At 42.5% G+C, this 17,035-nt stretch overlaps 1 protein-coding gene across 1 annotated transcript; it reads right to left on the bottom strand.

Annotated features, from left to right (window-relative positions):
• Positions 1–15,744, bottom strand: rspo1 (R-spondin 1). The gene is made up of 6 exons (XM_079561846.1): positions 15,550–15,744; positions 9,807–10,111; positions 7,436–7,630; positions 5,487–5,630; positions 4,726–4,950; positions 1–1,016 (listed from the first exon to the last, which is right to left on the bottom strand). Exons 2-6 carry the CDS (start codon positions 9,895–9,897, stop codon positions 823–825), a joined length of 849 nt encoding a protein of 282 aa, XP_079417972.1. The 5' UTR covers positions 9,898–10,111; positions 15,550–15,744; the 3' UTR covers positions 1–822.
• Between the last annotated feature and the right edge of the window lie 1,291 nt (positions 15,745–17,035).

Below are 17,035 nucleotides of genomic sequence, written 5' to 3'. Positions count from 1 at the left end.
CAGAATGGGTCACCACAGGCGAGTATGTTTTGCTCACTTTCATTCTCAAACTTACAAAATGGCTTGTTAGTTGATATTATTGCTTTGAGTTGATTCTGGATCGACTTGGGGTTTTAAGTGCGTTCGATTTGGGTTGTTGTTTTTACTCTTTTCAGTTTTATCATTCAACACAACCTCAAAGCAGCAGTCACATTTCGGACATACCCCCAAGTGCCATGCAGATGACTGTTTTTCTTCATGAAAATGCATTTTAGACTCTAAGCAAAGACATAAGCTATGACGGATAGAAGCTTCTTTGTATAGGCTGTACATCTTCTTCTCTACACACATAGACATATTAGACTATCTGTCAATATACAATCACATATATTTTCCAGTGCCTTTCTCTTCTTCACCTCCTAATAGTCCACTTAAAACGTAATAGTTTAATAGGTTTTCTTCTCATCATATCACAGACAACCGCTGTTTAAGCAAATCCATCTGTCTCTTCAACCAGACTCCAAACCTCCAGAGCAGCGGAGACCAGGCAGCAGTCTTCAGTTTGATCCAATTCCTTTTAGTGCCATGGGTTGGTCAGTGAAGGCGACCACAGACACAAATGGAACGGGGATCAGCGTGTCTTCAGTGCCACCAAGTCACCGATCTGTTGCAAACATCACTAGATGCTCCGTTGTGAATGCAACAGATCGTCCTGTCATTTTTGGGTGTCTTCCATAAACACATAGCAGCATGAAGTCAGTGGTCCATCTCACGACAGTTGTCAGTCTGAGTGTCTGTGGTGTGTCTGAGTGCTGGGTGGACTCAGTTTTGTTGGCCCAGCGGTCAGCAGCACTGTGGTGGGGTATAGGTGACAGAGCTGGTGGTGAGGCTGGGAGACGTGCTTGTCCTGATGTGTCCTTTCCTCCTCCTGCCTCCTCCTCCTCCTCCTCCTCCTCCTCCTCCTCCTCCTCTGCCTCTCCGGGTGCCATCCCGATCTCTCCGCTTTGGGTTTGCCCTGTCGCCTTTGTTCTCTTTGTCTGCAAACAGTAACATAAACAACATTTTTCTATTTAGTAAAAAAATTAACATTTATAAAATGTGGTTAGTAGTCAGTGGTTTATGAGAATATGGTCCAGACACACTCAACATCTTGAACATCGCATCCTCCCAGTTGGTGGGCAAGCACTGACACACTGCACCATTGTCTGCCTAGTAGCAGGAAATCGCTGCTAATATGCAGTTTGCTTGTTGTTGTGTTTAGGGTGCGTTTCTTGAAAGTTCTTGAAAGTTTTAAACTATTATTACACAATGCCATCATGTGAAGGCCTGATCTCGTCAGATCTTGTGTCTAAGGATGGGCATGAATAATGCCTGAATGGGAGACCATGAGGGAATACCAGGTCGTCTGGGTTTGCTAGTGAATGATTGGCGGTGACCACTAGCATGAATGATTGCCACACGTGTCACGAGTGGCACAGATGTGTGCCACCGTAACCCAAAGGCAGCTGCGTACGTAACTTAAAGATGGCCCATTAGAAGTACTCTACCCTCTGTCCTGTCAGGTGACTGTAGTTCACTGACTATCGTGTTTAGAGCAGAGGAAGAGATGAAACATTAGATGATGTTTGTTATGAAGCGTGGTGAGGATCCAGGAAAAAGAGCGAGCCAAGCGCTGGACAGTGTTCTCATCACAGACGACAACAGCACAGTCTATGGCGCCACCACCTTCGCCTACCGCTGCGCAGCACAACCCAAACCCCTGTTTATCCCCGTGGTTTGCTCTACAAACAGTTAGGAGTCTTTGATTATGAGCACAGTCACAAAGATATTGTGCTGAGGTCGCGCTGAAAATGAGCGAACAAGCAGTGAAAATCATTATCTGATGATGAACAGAACTCATCGTCGTCCAACCGTGCAGAGCCAAAGCAGAAACATTTATTTAGCCCAGGCCAAGGTACACCACAACTGTTTTGTTCACAAGTAAACAGTAATGCTAAAACCCACACAGTAGTGCGTAGTGTAGTCTCTAAACAGGAGAAAGTCACAAGCTACAGCAATTTGACAATGCTCAGCCCAAAGTCACTCACTTATAACTGTTGATGTTCACACATACAATATGACATTAAGATTACAATTATTGCATCAGCTGATGGCGTTTTTTTTGTAGAATACAAACGTATTCTGGGGTTTGGGGTTACTTTTGTTGTGCCCCTGGGCAGGACACTTCACCCACATAACTTGGTGTCATCATTTCAAAGGAAAGGCAACAAGGACGATCACTGACAATAAAATGTCTAATTCCTCAAAAATTGCCTCCACTATATTCTTGCCCTACGATATCAAATAGCGCGTTTTGTTGTATCTCCAGTCCGTTCATTTGGCCCAAACTCGCCTCATCTTCAAAGCGTGAAGGCAAAACAAGTGTTGACATTTCAGAGAGAAAATCTGCACATGCAAAATAGAAGCATGTGGCTGGAGGGCTCAACACAACAGAAAAAGAAAGAAAAATGCAAGGCTTTAGCTTCTGAACATTCTTGCTCCATCTGTTAACACTGAAGTCGGCATGAGACATGGACTGTCTTCAGCATGTGCACTGTGTGATCGATGCATCTGTGTAGCCTTATGTGAAGTTTTATCTGTTCCAGTGGTCGAAGATTTATTTGCAGACTAAAAAGTGACAACATCTCTTAACAGTGGCTTTGCATGCTGTTATTATGTACTTGGGCAAAACTCTTTATAAAGTTAAGTGGTTATTTAGTGTTTATGGTTTATATGATGGCTAGACTTCATCCTGAAAGTCTTTTTAAATGTAAAAAGTATATTACCTTTTATTTCTTTTTTTCTTCCAAAGACATGATCAACAGCAGCAGGCTTGCTGTGTAGCCAGTGCTCCTGTTTTAATGTGGAAAATGTTTGATAAAAACGTTCAACGAAAAGTGTTGAATTGTATGTTATTGCTCCTGCCACATTAACATTATGGGTTTCGGTGATAAATGGAGTAAGTGATGCTTGGAGTCACTGTTTAGTGTGAGAGCATTAATTAGCAGACGACTAATGAAGCCCAGAGCAGAGATCCTTCAGTTTATGACAACCCTGATTGAACCTCCACTTCGTCCAAACTAAACAATATTTGCCTGACAAATGCAGTAACACGTCCAGAAAATTCTGTTTTCGCGTGAGACCCTTTGTGGAGCTGCAGGAGGAAGGCGAGAGGAAAAATTTGTGGCCAAATCAACACAAACCGTGAGCTGTGCAGACTACTAAATCACTAATGTTATACAAGGGCTGCCCCCTGTGTTTTACATAGCCAGTCTGCCAGCCAACTCCCACATGAGTCCACAGCTGTGCTCACTGCAGCTATATTCACCTATCACTATCACAGCATACGAGCACATGACACCAGAGGACAACACTCCTGTGCACTCTGGCAGCCCTGCTCAGCACTGTATATGTCTCTATCCATAATGGAGGAGACCTCCTTCTGCTCATTTTTAATACTCATCACTGTTCAGACGACACTGCACTTTTGCCAAAATGAGCGATGTCCACATAGCCATGTTCTGTCGGATTGTTTATAATACCTTATACATGGGATCAAACTTTTAAACCAGTGCTGGAGACAGGATGTAAGCATTAGACAGAATCATGAACCCATGTAGTTCATGGCGGTCGCCGAGCAGTCTCCACACCTAAAGGCATGAGCACATGTCTGCTGCTTATGGAACAATGCATGTTCTTTGGACAGACAGTCTGTGCAATGGCCCATCTACAGAGCATGCTTTTATTCACTTGTGGCATGGTAAGAACTTGAGTGGGGTATCTAGTCAAGTTCAAGTTCTCAAGCCTGCAGAAAAAACACAAGTTCTTAGACATGCTCCAGTCCAGCAAGAGCCACAGAATGACTTTGAAAACCAGAGCCTGAGACAAGGTAGTACATACAGTGCCCTCTGTTTTCTGTAGGACATACCCCAACACTGAGACGTTCCACAACGCAGCAACGACTTTCAACTTGAGCACTTATACAAAATAATTTATCCTTATTCACGATGTAATAAAAGCATCCATTCCCGTTAGAGTCCTCTCTTCTTCTGGGCATAAAATGTACACATAAATCACGCAGATTATGGGTGCTTTTGTGGCACCCTTCATCAAATAAACAGTGGCCCATTTCCAGGCCCAGCATTTATTGGCTGTAGCGGTGCACAAGGCCAAGAACGCTTAACAAGCTCTAGGCAAATGGATAATGGCCCTGAGCGCTATTAACCTGCTGCAGAGCAGGCTGTGGCCGATAACAGCCCAGGCGAACCTGTCACAGTCCTGTAAACCTCACGCTCCAACGGGCAGCACAACTAATCGCCTTTCAGATCCTGCTCCAGCCGTATGTCGCCCCGTCTTGTTTACATGTAGCCCAGTCGAAAAGATTGTGTTGCAATGCTGCTGTAGGATGATGTATGATGATCACTTTGGTGGGTAGGACTGGGTCTGGGTCATATTTTCAGTACGTGTATGATACAGCATAAAACATAACATTAAACAGATGAATATACTCATTGTTCATTAATTATTATGATCATTTTTTATTAAGATCTTTTAAGTACCACCAGGCTTGAATCATGATCAAATCAACAACATTATTTAAATGCAGTATGAAAGCATAAATGATAAAAAGTTAAACATTGTGGATGACCCTGAGTACCAGCCCAAGTACTTTCAATCTGAATATCTTTGCTTAAGTGTTTAGTGTACCTCTGACACAGGGCGTCTTGACCACCTCGCATTTCCTCTTCTCTGTGATGGGGGTGCAGACAGGAGAGGGGCTAAGGGCAGATGAGGGCTCCACACTTGGGGGCCGGCCCAGCGGTACCCGGAGTCTGGTCTGAGAGCCCTTTTTAAAGCCACACGTTCTGTTTTTCTTCATACAAGTGCTCCATAGGCTCCACTCGAACAGCTCGCAGTCTGCAACCCGAGGGTCTGAGACATAAAACACAGTGCACAGGTCCACCTAGTGATATCGTTTTCTTTTTGACTGTCACAAAATGCAAGCAAAAACATACTGTATATAAATGTATAAAACCTGTGTGGTCTGCCTGCTGTTGATGTGGTACTAAAGCCAATAAATATTGTGTTTTTATTCAAATGTCCATCACATAAAGGGCCTAATAGAAAGAAGCATGAAAATGGTGGATTTGGAGGAGCAGTAGGCCGATTATGATCTGTCGTATTCTTAAATAAATTAACTTCACTATTGCAGTTCAGCTTAATCTGAGGAAACATTCTTGAAACATTTGGAACCAATCGACACTAAGCCTTACAAAGCCCGTAAAAAAAAAAAAAAAAGGATTGTTACAATAAAAATTTATTTAACATGATATATTTTATTGACAAAAACAAAACTAAAATATTCCCATTTGTCAAGTAACCCATTAAAGTAAAGGCTGTGAGCTGAGGTGCTGTGAGAATGGTGCATGTGGTGAGTGTGTAGAGCAAGTCTAAGGGTGGGCACTCACCAGTGCACTCCATAGTGTCGTTGGCTGGGTGCTGGCCTGGAGGGCAGCTCACGTAGCACCGCCCACTGTGTGAATACAAGCCCTCCTTACATTTTGTGCAAAAATTGCGATTGAAGCATGTTTCACAATTGTCTACTTTACACTCTGCAAGACACAGGAGACACAAGTAAAGGATTAAGTCAAGCCATGAGTCATGCTCATTAATTCTCCGCCTCTCTTCGCTTCTATTTTAAAAAGACTAATGGTCTCCAGGGAGAGGACAACATGAGTTTTATGTCCTCGCAGATTTATTAGATATGAAACACTCCCCCTCCTTTAAAACACATGCACTGCAGGCCCGAGTTCACTCAGTGCAGCCAGTAAAAACCTTGTGAGGCAACCATTGCATACATCTACATAACATCTACAGGTGAAGTGGTGGCCCTGTAGTGATGAGGAACTGGAGAATGTCTTCATCACTAGACTTTGTTTACTGGCAGTAGTCACTGATGACTATTTGAGTTGTTCCTGGTACGTCAGGCAGTCATTTTGAGCATTTCAAGATGTGTTTGCGACATAGAAAATTGTTCACCTTTGAAAGTCATTTCGAAACCACTATTAAATATTTATCTGGTTGTTTATGTCGCCGGTCGGCATCAGTAATCGATCAGGATTATACCTATGAACCGAAAGGTAACTCAGTAATAGATAATGTCCGCTTATTTTATAACACAAACACTATGTCCTGCATTTCGTTCTTTCCGACATCTCATGTCTGCAGACTTTATACATGTTCAACAGCATGTCGAAGATCTCAAAATCCATTCATCATACAGTATCATGTAATGTATAGGCTTCAGTCCTGTCCAGGCAGCGTTCCTAAACATCACACTCACTTTGCCGTCAAACAAGCACCTTTCTTCACTTTCACATAATGATGACTTAATGGAGGATAAAGAGCAGGTTCCTCACACTCCCACGCTCTCCTCCCATTCATCACTCAAACATCTGGACCAACACAGAGGAGCTCTAAGGTGTCCATGTTTTTCATATCGACAGTCGGCTCATTCTTGTTTACTGAATAATGGCACTGTGCAGCTGGCTCCGAGAGAGGCCAGGAGTGATCTAAGAGCCGACTGGGATCTCCGCTCTCTCCCGATGAACACAATTACTGTCCCTGCGCTCTGACGGCTAAATGTGACAGCTCTGAGCTTTGTGAGACTATAACGTGAGACAAACGACGCTAACAAGACATTGAGAGAATGATACAGTAATTCAAGTGTGAAATCTGGTAAAGCTTGAGGAAAATGTCGATGTGTATGAACAACTTTGGGCCTGTTCAAATAGCCATTGTGGCTGAAGCTTCTACAAGTCTTTGATCTCTGATAGCTTTCTATTCTAAATCACCTTGATTCCATTTTTCATAAATATTGTGAAATGTTTATCCACACACACGCAAAACTGATCACATTTTACAAGAACTCCCCGCACATAAAGTTTCGAGAATAGAACAAAGTGTCATGAGAGCTGGCATGAAGAAAACAAAAAAAACAAAGGTGGCGCATTAGTGGTGTTTTGGCTGGGATTTAACAGCAATCCTGTTTAGCATTTGGACAGGAGACGAAACAAAACTTGGTAATCCTTATTGGCAGCATGTGAAAGGCAGTTGTCTTTATAAACCACTATACAAATACCACAAGAGGACAACACTACCAAACAGTTTCTAAATAATAAAAAAATGCCTGTGTAACATAAAACAGTCAGTGGTTTACCATCAACAAAAAATGATAACATAATTGACTTATGTTTTAACTTAATTTCATTAAAAAAAACAACAGTGAATGAAAACAAATGAAATATCCCATGACTAATGAGAGCAGCATGGTTCCCATTGTCTGATATGCGCAACTCCGTGCCCGCATCCACATTCCTTCAAATCGGACGATAAAAGAGGGCAAGCGGCGACTTACGCGTGCACCTGTTGTTGCCCTCGGGGTTCCTCATGCCGAAGTAGCCACTGGGACACGAGGCCAGGCACACCCCGATCTGTCGAATGTCATTGCGCTCCAAGAAGATGAAGAGCTTTGGGTTACACTTGACACAGCCGTTGTATTCTGAGCAGCGATCACAGCCTTTGGGACACGCCGGGGGCCCCTCCGTACTGACTGGACAAACACAACAGTATGGCAGTGAAGTGTATGTGAGTGGAAAGCAACATACAGGCTGTATCCAAAGAGGTGATTCACTAACACTATGAGCCAAGAGAAAAACAAGGGTTTATCTGACCGCAGCCAGGCCACAGATCTCTGTTTGAGGAGACACTTTCTGTTTACCAGAGAGCGCTCACAGGAGATCTTTAGCAGATTTTCATTGGGAGAAAACCCTGTAAGTGCGGCTGACAGCCAAGAGTCTACAAACAGGCACGCACGGCAGCGTATGGAGGTAGTAAAACTGCACACGTACAGATGGGGAGATATATTATCAGATAATAATACAACTCTGGGAAATCCACTTCACAGATTCAGAGGACACTATGAAATATATTTTTTATCAAGCTGATAATAATCAACTGAAAAAATCCAGACCCTTGGCAAGCATCAATCGGTCATTTGTGTTAATCGTGCAATTACAACAGTTTGTTATCAAAATCTAAAATAAAACTCCTCTAAATATACAGTACACTGTACTTTGAGGCCTGATGCAACGGGATTGGAAAATATAGAACTGTATCCTATTTATTGCTTGTAATTGTCTCTGCTTAGAGTACTGTGTTAAAGACAGTATCTCAGCGGTTTTGTTTAGATTGGTTTGCTTTGAGTACATCAGCGGCTTGGTTTAGTTTGAGTACCTCAGTGGTTTGGTTTAGTTTGGTTTAGTTTGAGTACCTCAAAGGTTTGGTTTGGTTTGGTTTAGTTTGAGTACCTCAAAGGTTTGGTTTGGTTTGGTTTGGTTTGGTTTAGTTTGAGTACCTCAGTGGTTTGGTTTAGTTTAGATTGAGTACCTCAGTGGTTTGGTTTGGTTTGGATTGAGTACCTCAGCGGTTTGGTTTAGTTTAGTTTGGTTTGGTTTGGATTGAGTACCTCAGTGGTTTGGTTTAGTTTGAGTACCTCAGTGGTTTGGCTTGGTTTAGTTTAGTTTGAGTACCTCGGTGGTTTGGTTTGGTTTGGTTTGGTTCAGTTTAGTTTGAGTACCTCAGCGGTTTCCTTTGGTTTGGATTGAGTACCTTAGCGGTTTGGTTTGGTTTGGATTGAGTACCTCAGTGGTTTGGTTTGAGTAAACAGCTTGTTCCTCCGTTTTGTAAACGAGGAGCGCCTCCAAGTGGAGGTTTACCATCTTATTTGGCAACACAGACTGACACAGTGACCAATGGGTCGTCATCACCAGCAGCTGTGCATAAAAACCCACTTTATTCGTAGAACCACAGCTGATGGTGAGGGTCGCATTACAAATGAAATGTTCTTAAAGAAAGTAAAATCAAACCAGATCAGATTTAATCTATTCTACTTGATTTGATTCTAGGCATGCATTACGTTTCTCCAGCTCAGTTAGATGACACATGTTCAAGGTCTCTATTTTTAATCCATTGTTTGATTCCATTTGCTGAAGCTCTGCTTGGTGTTGACCAAAAGCTGCCTTTGTGTGAAGGAAGAAATATTTCAAAGCTAACACTAACACCAGCAGACAAGAAGCTTGATCTTTGTGGTTGCACCAGGTCCAAATATGCTTCCAGCAACACTTCACCCACAGAGGCGAGCTGTAGAGTAGCAATGCAGGCACAAGAAGTGGATTTGAAAAAGAATCCATCAAAATCCTTTTGCAAAGAAGCCTAATGTCAATATAAGTTCAGAACAAACTGACGGAGGATGGAGTGTCCAGACCGCACTATATATCACTTGAAATTACTGTTCATACCATCAGTATGTCAAAATGAATTAATAATTCTGCCGATGTGCTGGAAGTGGAGCTGAAAGGTGATGCCGTTGACAGTTGCCAAAATCATTCGTCAGACTCAAGTCCTAAGCTAACATTCCTTCAAAATGATTTTACTCAAATAGAAGGAAAAAGTATTGACCTATCAATGAATGCTGCCGACTGTGGATAAAGCGGAATTAAACCCAAGTATTGTGTAAAAATAAATAAATAAACCATACCCCATACAATTTAATTAAGCTTTTATCACTTACAGGTTTACTCACTGTCTAAAGAGTAACCAAACAGGAGTACTGTGCCAATCCATAAAAGCATCATAAACAAGCATGCACAGTGGCCTTCCTCCACCTCCGTGCACGTTCCCTACACTATCGGATCAAGCCGATATGTGGCGAACACTGCAGGACTCACCCCGTCTCTGGCGTCGGACTTTGTAGAGCCTGTCACTGAGACCCATGGAGCTGAGGAAGACAGTCGCCAGCACCAAGAGTCCTAGCTGCATAGTCTCTGGTCGGGCCCCCCTCAGCACCGGGCGATCAGCTGACAGGGCTCTGTGATAGTTCTGCAGTCGTCCGTGGTGGCCCACCCTTCCTCTCCTCTGTCAGCCTGGATCTGTCTCACTGTCAAAAGGGGGGGATGCAGCGCTGGTTACATGTCCAAACAAGCCCCGCGGCACAGTGAACCTTGGCACTAGAGCGAGTGGAGGAGAGCTGGGGCTGGGGAGAGAGAGAGAGAGCGAGAGAAAAAAGAGAGTTGTGGTGGTTAAACTGTTTGCGCTCACAATAATAGGCAAGAGGGACACTGCGTATATCGGAAATATGTAAGTGCACATAAAAGTGTCTGTCACAAAGCAATGTTATTTCGTAAATATGTTTTTAATCAGTGTGGGAACAAAGCAGACTTATTTTTTATTTTTGCTGGTAAAAACAGGAACGATATATCACTAGAATGTTTTTGTACTTTGACATTTATAATTCACCAACTATTGCTGTTTTTAACAAAGTAGTCCAATAATGACTCACTCTAGACTAGTGATTCTCAAACTGCATACTTTAATCCTGATATTTTAGAGCTTTTTCAGGTGGTATAAAGGTCTGCAATTTTAGGCTTTTTTTTAAATTAAGGACAACAGAATCCAGTTTAGTTTTGTTTTCAGAGTGTGAAAAGTTTGAACGGCACTGCTCTCGGCCAAATGAAATATTGCTGTGAGATTGGTTAAATTCAATGATAAAGCATGATGAAGATAACTGCACACATACAAGTCCTGTGAATTTGAAATCTTATTTCTTGGAAGCGCTCCTTGAAGGGGCCAGCTGACAGTCCAATGGGGAAGCTGTGCAGAGCTCTCCACGGTGAGTTTATTTACTCTTACCACATAATGAGTGAAGATGTCAGTGACACCTTAGAGCCGCAGTCATATTTATAAGACAGAGCCAGCAGAGCGGCGCGGCCAGTGTTTCAGCACCTGTTTGTTGGCGAGGTGAGCGATGGCTGGAGGACAGTGTCTTCCAGCTCTGAGTAAGTCCGGACCAGAGCCAGGGCCTCTTTCACAACAGAGCACTCCCACCAGGACAGCGCCCAGCCAAGAGCCCACCAGAGCCCCTCACTATCTGCTCTCGTGACACTCCCATACCGCAGCGAGGAAGTAACAAGGCTGAGAAATGGTCAAAGTCAAGTTAAGAGACAAAACATGATAATTGAGGCACAAGTTTTACTGATTTTTTAAGGTGCTCTGAGAAAGTTTTTTGCCTTTTCTGCTTTATACACTTAAGACCCAATAGTTTAACAGTTAGTACAGCTACGATTCATCGTAAAAGAAAAAAAAAATCTGCAGATTAATCGATTACCAAAATAATCTGTGGTTGACTTGCAGCCCTCATGCTCATCCAAGTCAATAAGAAAAATCTTCAACCTTTGTTAGTAGTAAATCATTTTGTTAAATGAAGCATAAAATCAACCTGCAAGACCAACCTGCAGCACTCCATCGCCTCATCTCTAACCGGACCTCACCAATCACTCAATCATCACTTCATCTCCTCTGTGACAGCCAATAATCTCAGTAGCATATTCCTGCTTCAAACAATCATTTCCCCTAATAAGCCCCCTCATTCACTTCCTCGGCCATTTCCCAGCTGTGCTGTGACCCTCCTCCGTCCCTCCGCCCTCCGGCCTCATCTCTCCTCTGCTTGTCGAGGCTCGTCATCCACTGGCCGCCTCAGACGTCATCCTCTACCACCAACAGTGTCCAAACTCTCCTACATTCATTTATCGCGCCCGTGTATTTCATACTGTTGATTCACTGTCTTCCGCCGCAGTCTGAGCACCAAACCTGATTAATTCAAGATTCAAATGGCCAATACTTTGAGACAGAAACTGTAAAAATCCCATGGACAACACACCAGTCACTAACAGAACAATAATGATTGCAGTAACTATTTTGGGGAAACAAAGCAGTAGCCCCACAAGAAGATGTATCATCACCACAGAGAGTACAGCAGCACATCTCTACAAAGCCACAACCACATTTTTGATGACTGCGAGGTCAGAATCCTAGCCATGGACAAATGATTGTGCCTTTGCTGGGAAATAGAAGCTTTCTCTCAACAAGAATGAAGTGTTACCATTTCATCTGCCGGAACAAAACAACAATAACCAGGGCATAATCCTCCAATATGCCTGAGATGCTCCCTAGGTCAGATCAATAAGCCTTTTAGCTAACAACAACCAGTTTCGGGAACCTACAGGGTGGAGTTGATATTCACCCCAGCAAAACAATTTGTTTGGTTTGGAACAATTCGTAAGAGCAAGGGAGTACTCATATCCAGAGCACTGGAACCACATAAGCAGAAGAATGCTTTCAAATAACAGGGGGGGGGAAAGATGACAACTTAAGCTTTTCTACATTTAAGGAATTGTGACAATTGGTGTCTCTGCGGCTCTGATTTGTCAATCCTGCAAGACGTTTGTAAGCCAAAGTGGACCAAGAATTTGAGTCTTAAATGAGGACGTTGAAAGGAAACACAAAGAAAGAAACAAAGCAATGCCCAGGATAACTCTGCGGCCAAGTGTGACTCATGTTGGTCAAGTTGTTTGTCATTTCAGGAAAGAATTTGTTTTAGTTTAAAGGTTGGTTTGGCACAGTGCTGGTGTTTTAACATGAAGTTGTAAGTATATTGCGCAAGTCAATCACATGGTTTTTGAGAGTTTGCCTTTAATACTATATTTACTTTATTGATTTTGCTGACTAAATACTGACAAAATCCAACCAGATTAATACTCTTACTGGCGTCTAATGACAGCAATAACTAACAAAGCAAAGTGACAGTGATTGGCGCAGATATAGCAGCCACTGGTCGCGCAATTTTTTCAGATTTATTTGTGACACACCCAGGTATTTAATATGCTCAGAAATGAATTGTCGCTGAATTGCTTTATTTGTTCTCTCAACATATAAGCAATAAAACATTTTTGCCTGAGGAACAGTTTTGTGCCAAAACGTTGCATATTGAATGAATATAATATGACAGTGTGCAACTTATTTTTGAGGGGCTGCTTTCAAACCGGGCCAAACTGAAAAGAAATGCTTTCTGACTTTCTTCTGGACTTTCGGATTCTGATGTTTCTAATCAGAACAACTTTACTGCACCTACAAAGAGGTCCATTGCCAAAAAGTCCTTATGAAAATAAGAAAAGTACACATACTGTACCTAAAGTAAATTACAGTCCCTTTACTTTTCCACTGTCAAAAGTCTTCCTTCCGACTCTTGAATTGCGCTCCCATTCCGTGCGCAGTTGACCACATTGGACCGAGCCCACTGAAACTAAGCTGGTCTCATGAAATAGTCATCAGATTAAATTGCCCCCTTTGTAAGTCCTAAGTTTGATCCATCAATTATTCACGTGCTGAAAGGGAGCTCCCACACTGGGAATTTATCGAACTCGAGAAGGTGCCACAACTCTGAGCTCAGAGTTACTAATGCAACCTGTGCAGTGCAGGGCTTTCTGCTCCTCTGAAAGAACCGACCTCCGAAAACCAAGCTGAAATCAGCTTTAGATTTAATGCTTTCATTCCATCTAAAAAACAAAGCAAACACAAGAAAACGAAACAGTAAATATTAACCAGAAATAAACTGATGCTGGAACTGGAATGATCCGTTGAATTTTGGTTTAGAGAGTAAGTCACAAATACGCACACCTTTTTGTTGTGACAGATTTGATTGCCAACAACATCACAAACAACTACTTGCGCAACTTTAACAAATGTTGTGTGTGGAATAATTAAATTCAAATCTGGATTATATGTCAATGTCAATGTCAACTTTATTTGTATAGCACGTTTACAACAACACTAGGCGCCCAAAGTGCTTCACATACAGGTACACAATATAAGATTACGGTACAAAACAACAAGAGAAGCACACACAATAGAGTTATAATACAGCTCAACTCGAATTGAACGCCAACGCAAACAGATGTGTTTTAAGGGCAGTCTTAAAGGTTTCTATGGTTGGAGCAGCTCTGACATTTAGGGGGAGACTGTTCCAGAGTTTGGGAGCAGCCACACTAAACGCTCGATCTCCTCGCGTCTTTAAACGCTTCCAATTTAAAATAATCAATCATCTGAGCCTAAAATCTTGGTTATTAGAGTCAGATACCTTCACCAGTCTGGTTAAAAAACAAACTCAGAATCTTACTACAATAATACTTGTTTTTATGTCGGTTGTTCAAGCTGATTTGCATTGCGGGTGAAGTGTCTCCTTGCAACAGTATGAACGAGGTTGTAACGTGTAATCATCTTGTTGCTGGGTGAACACTCAGCCTCAGCCGCTCTATATATAAAATTACATATTTAACAATACTTCAATTTTAATTTTTCATTCCATTTTTCCACATTTAAAAACGAGGTCACTTGTGTCATATACCCAGTCACACTGACCCTACTGTTGCTCACAAAGCCTTTTGGATGACAGGCGAAATATCCTACACTGCAACTACAGAGTACAGACGATGACTCAGGAGCCTTCATCTTGCATTGGTGTCTTGCTGCTTGTAAATCGGTCGCAAGCACATCCAAGCCCTGTGTTGTCCAGCGCCGGCCGCAGTGAGAAACTTGGAGCGAAGCGAGTGGGAGGTGATGGTGTAGCAAAAACAGAGGGGGAAATGAGGTGTTGATTGGTTTTATGTGGAGGCAGAGTACGACACGGCTTGTGCATGCAAGCATCCCGAAAGCTGGGGTCCATTATTGGCTCACTGGGGCTTAGGAGAACACCGGCGGGCTGTAGATGGACCGCACACGGATCACAGAGACCAACAGGACTTCCTCTGCCCCCCGGATTACAGGCAGTCAGTGAGGTCAGAACCCAGGGGCTATCAGCAGGGCCTTCCTCAGATAAGACATAAAGAGACTCATACAGTGTGTTCAGCAAATGGCTACTTCAAACTTATCAAGCCTGACAATGACCTGCTCATAGGCCACTGTCCTCTACAAGATACAGACCAACTGGAATACCACGGCAATAATGTAAACTCGCTATTGCTTTTTCATTTATGGGGTCTTTCAAATAAAACAAGATAAACAGCCCAAAATATTTGTACTTTGCAAAATGTTCTTCATGGAGATCAATGTTAAAATGTAAGAATTACTTTTATCCTCCTTCACATAATCGTGGTTCCACAATAGGCTACATCGCATTTTGCCATGAAATTGTAATTTCATTCAACCCCGGGTTCAGCTGAAAGTCTCATGTTGACGGGTGTAGCTTCAGAACTCAATCTGAGATCAAATCAAAGGAAAGGGACTGAGGCAGAGAGAACAAACAGGTCAACACTGATAATATTTATTCAATTAAATCGAGTCATTTGGATTGACAGTGTGTTCGTTGTAACATACTCTCTGCGCAGAACGTTCCCTATTTCTTTAAGTGACTGTAATTATAATTACACATGCATTAACCTACTATGTAGGCTGACTGTAGTCACCTTTGGATCTTTGTTTTTCGTTCCCTTTGGAACGTCAAAGTGGCGCGACCAAATTCAAGGCAACTAAACTGCCAACATCAGTCTAAAAGAAATGGACGGATGGAAAAATAGAATAGTGACGTCTTAAATAGCCACATATTTTGTCATTTACTGCGAAATAGTGAAATCAACTCACCTGCGCACGTGGCCCGTGCGTAACGGTCCACGGTCTTAATCAGAGAAAAAAGTTCACTCTCCACAAAGATCCGAGCAACCACATCTTTAACGTCTCCAGTGTCACTATGAAGGCAGATGCTGCGGGAAACATGGCACCAATAGGTCAGGCTACATGTCGTCCAAACCGCTGACTTTGTGCGTGTCTGCGCAGCCCTCGTAGGAAGGTCCACTCCGGAGAGAGGCGCATCTGACTCTGAGCTGAACGCACGGAGCGTGAATATTTGCATCCGAAGCGCGCGCTGCCAAAGGCCAACTCAAGTCCCGCCCCTCAGACGACTTTATAAAGCACAGGCTCCAACTTCATATGCACTTCGTGTTAAAGGCCAGCCTCACCTCAGTGGCATTATTTCAGATCAGAGCAAAACAGAATTATAATGATATTTCAATAGCCAATACTGTCGTTATTTTCGCAAATTACAAGAGATTTCCACCCAATATCCTAAACATTGTGGGGAAAAAATATTATCTTGAACAAAGTGAAATATATATATATATATATATATATGAAATATATTGATATTGAAATAACCTGTCATTGTGTTTTTGAGCAGGACACTTCATCAGCTCATACGAATGTTTTATTTTTAAGGAGTGAATGAATGAGTGGTGATCAGAATGGCCACAGCTGCACATGGGCAGCCACTTCTTGGTCTGGTGTGTACCTTTAACTTGGGCTCAATATAAATGTAATTTCCATTTTTAGAAAAGATGCTGTATCATAAAGCAGACGGCTTTGTGAGAGGATTATCCAACTGCGGCGCATAGCAGCTGATCCTTGTTCATATTTCATCCGTTTGGAGGAGGACTACTGGATAAACATGGGCTCCTCTCCTTGCGCTGAAGGATTTATCCTGAGAATGAGCCTGTTTGTTTTTACATACTGTCGCCAGCAGCAGAAACGTAGTTCAGATCCCTAAAAACAAACATCAACCATTTTATGAGGTTACATTCGCAATTTTACCAGTGTGATTATGTCCATCCATATCTGTAGATACAATAAAATCAGTCATGAACAGGTAAGGGTTTATGAAGTGAATTTATAATTAGGGAAGAAATATATTGAACGATTATGAATGAATATATATTGTAATAAATCGTGCTTTTGAATGACTGCCTCCATGGCCGGCCAAGTATTACACCCATGGCAGCCGTAATCCATAGTCAAACACAGTCCTTCACTATCACTGACGGAGAAGCCTGTGCATGCAAGGCTTACAAGCTTTATTAAAGGTAATAATTTCAGAAGCAGCTTACAGCCAAGGACAGTTATGGGCAGTGTAACAGATGCAGGACTGAGCTTTTAAGGAGAGACCAGGGGATTGGCCATGACTAATGATTCAGGACCACAGTGTTGAGACTCGGCTCAAGAGACGTCAGCAAAGGCAATCGGAATAACCGTCAAGCTAGTAATTAAAAATAATACCACTGTCCCACAACCTAAACTT

This window comes from Gobius niger (assembly GCF_951799975.1).
Source record: "Gobius niger genome assembly, chromosome: 8".
Lineage (NCBI taxonomy): Eukaryota > Metazoa > Chordata > Actinopteri > Gobiiformes > Gobiidae > Gobius > Gobius niger.
Note: the sequence above shows the minus strand (reverse complement) of the source record. Positions and strands in the feature narration are given on the sequence as shown.

Bases quoted from the DNA above. Each gene is read 5' to 3' on its own strand.
- rspo1 (XM_079561846.1), bottom strand. From the start codon at position 9,897: ATGCAGCTAGGACTCTTGGTGCTGGCGACTGTCTTCCTCAGCTCCATG. The intron at 7,631-9,806 runs GTGAGTCCTGCA...GTGTTTGTCCAG, and splicing joins AGTCCGACGCCAGAGACGGG to TCAGTACGGAGGGGCCCCCG. The intron at 5,631-7,435 runs GTAAGTCGCCGC...TGTGTCTTGCAG, and splicing joins GGGCAACAACAGGTGCACGC to AGTGTAAAGTAGACAATTGT.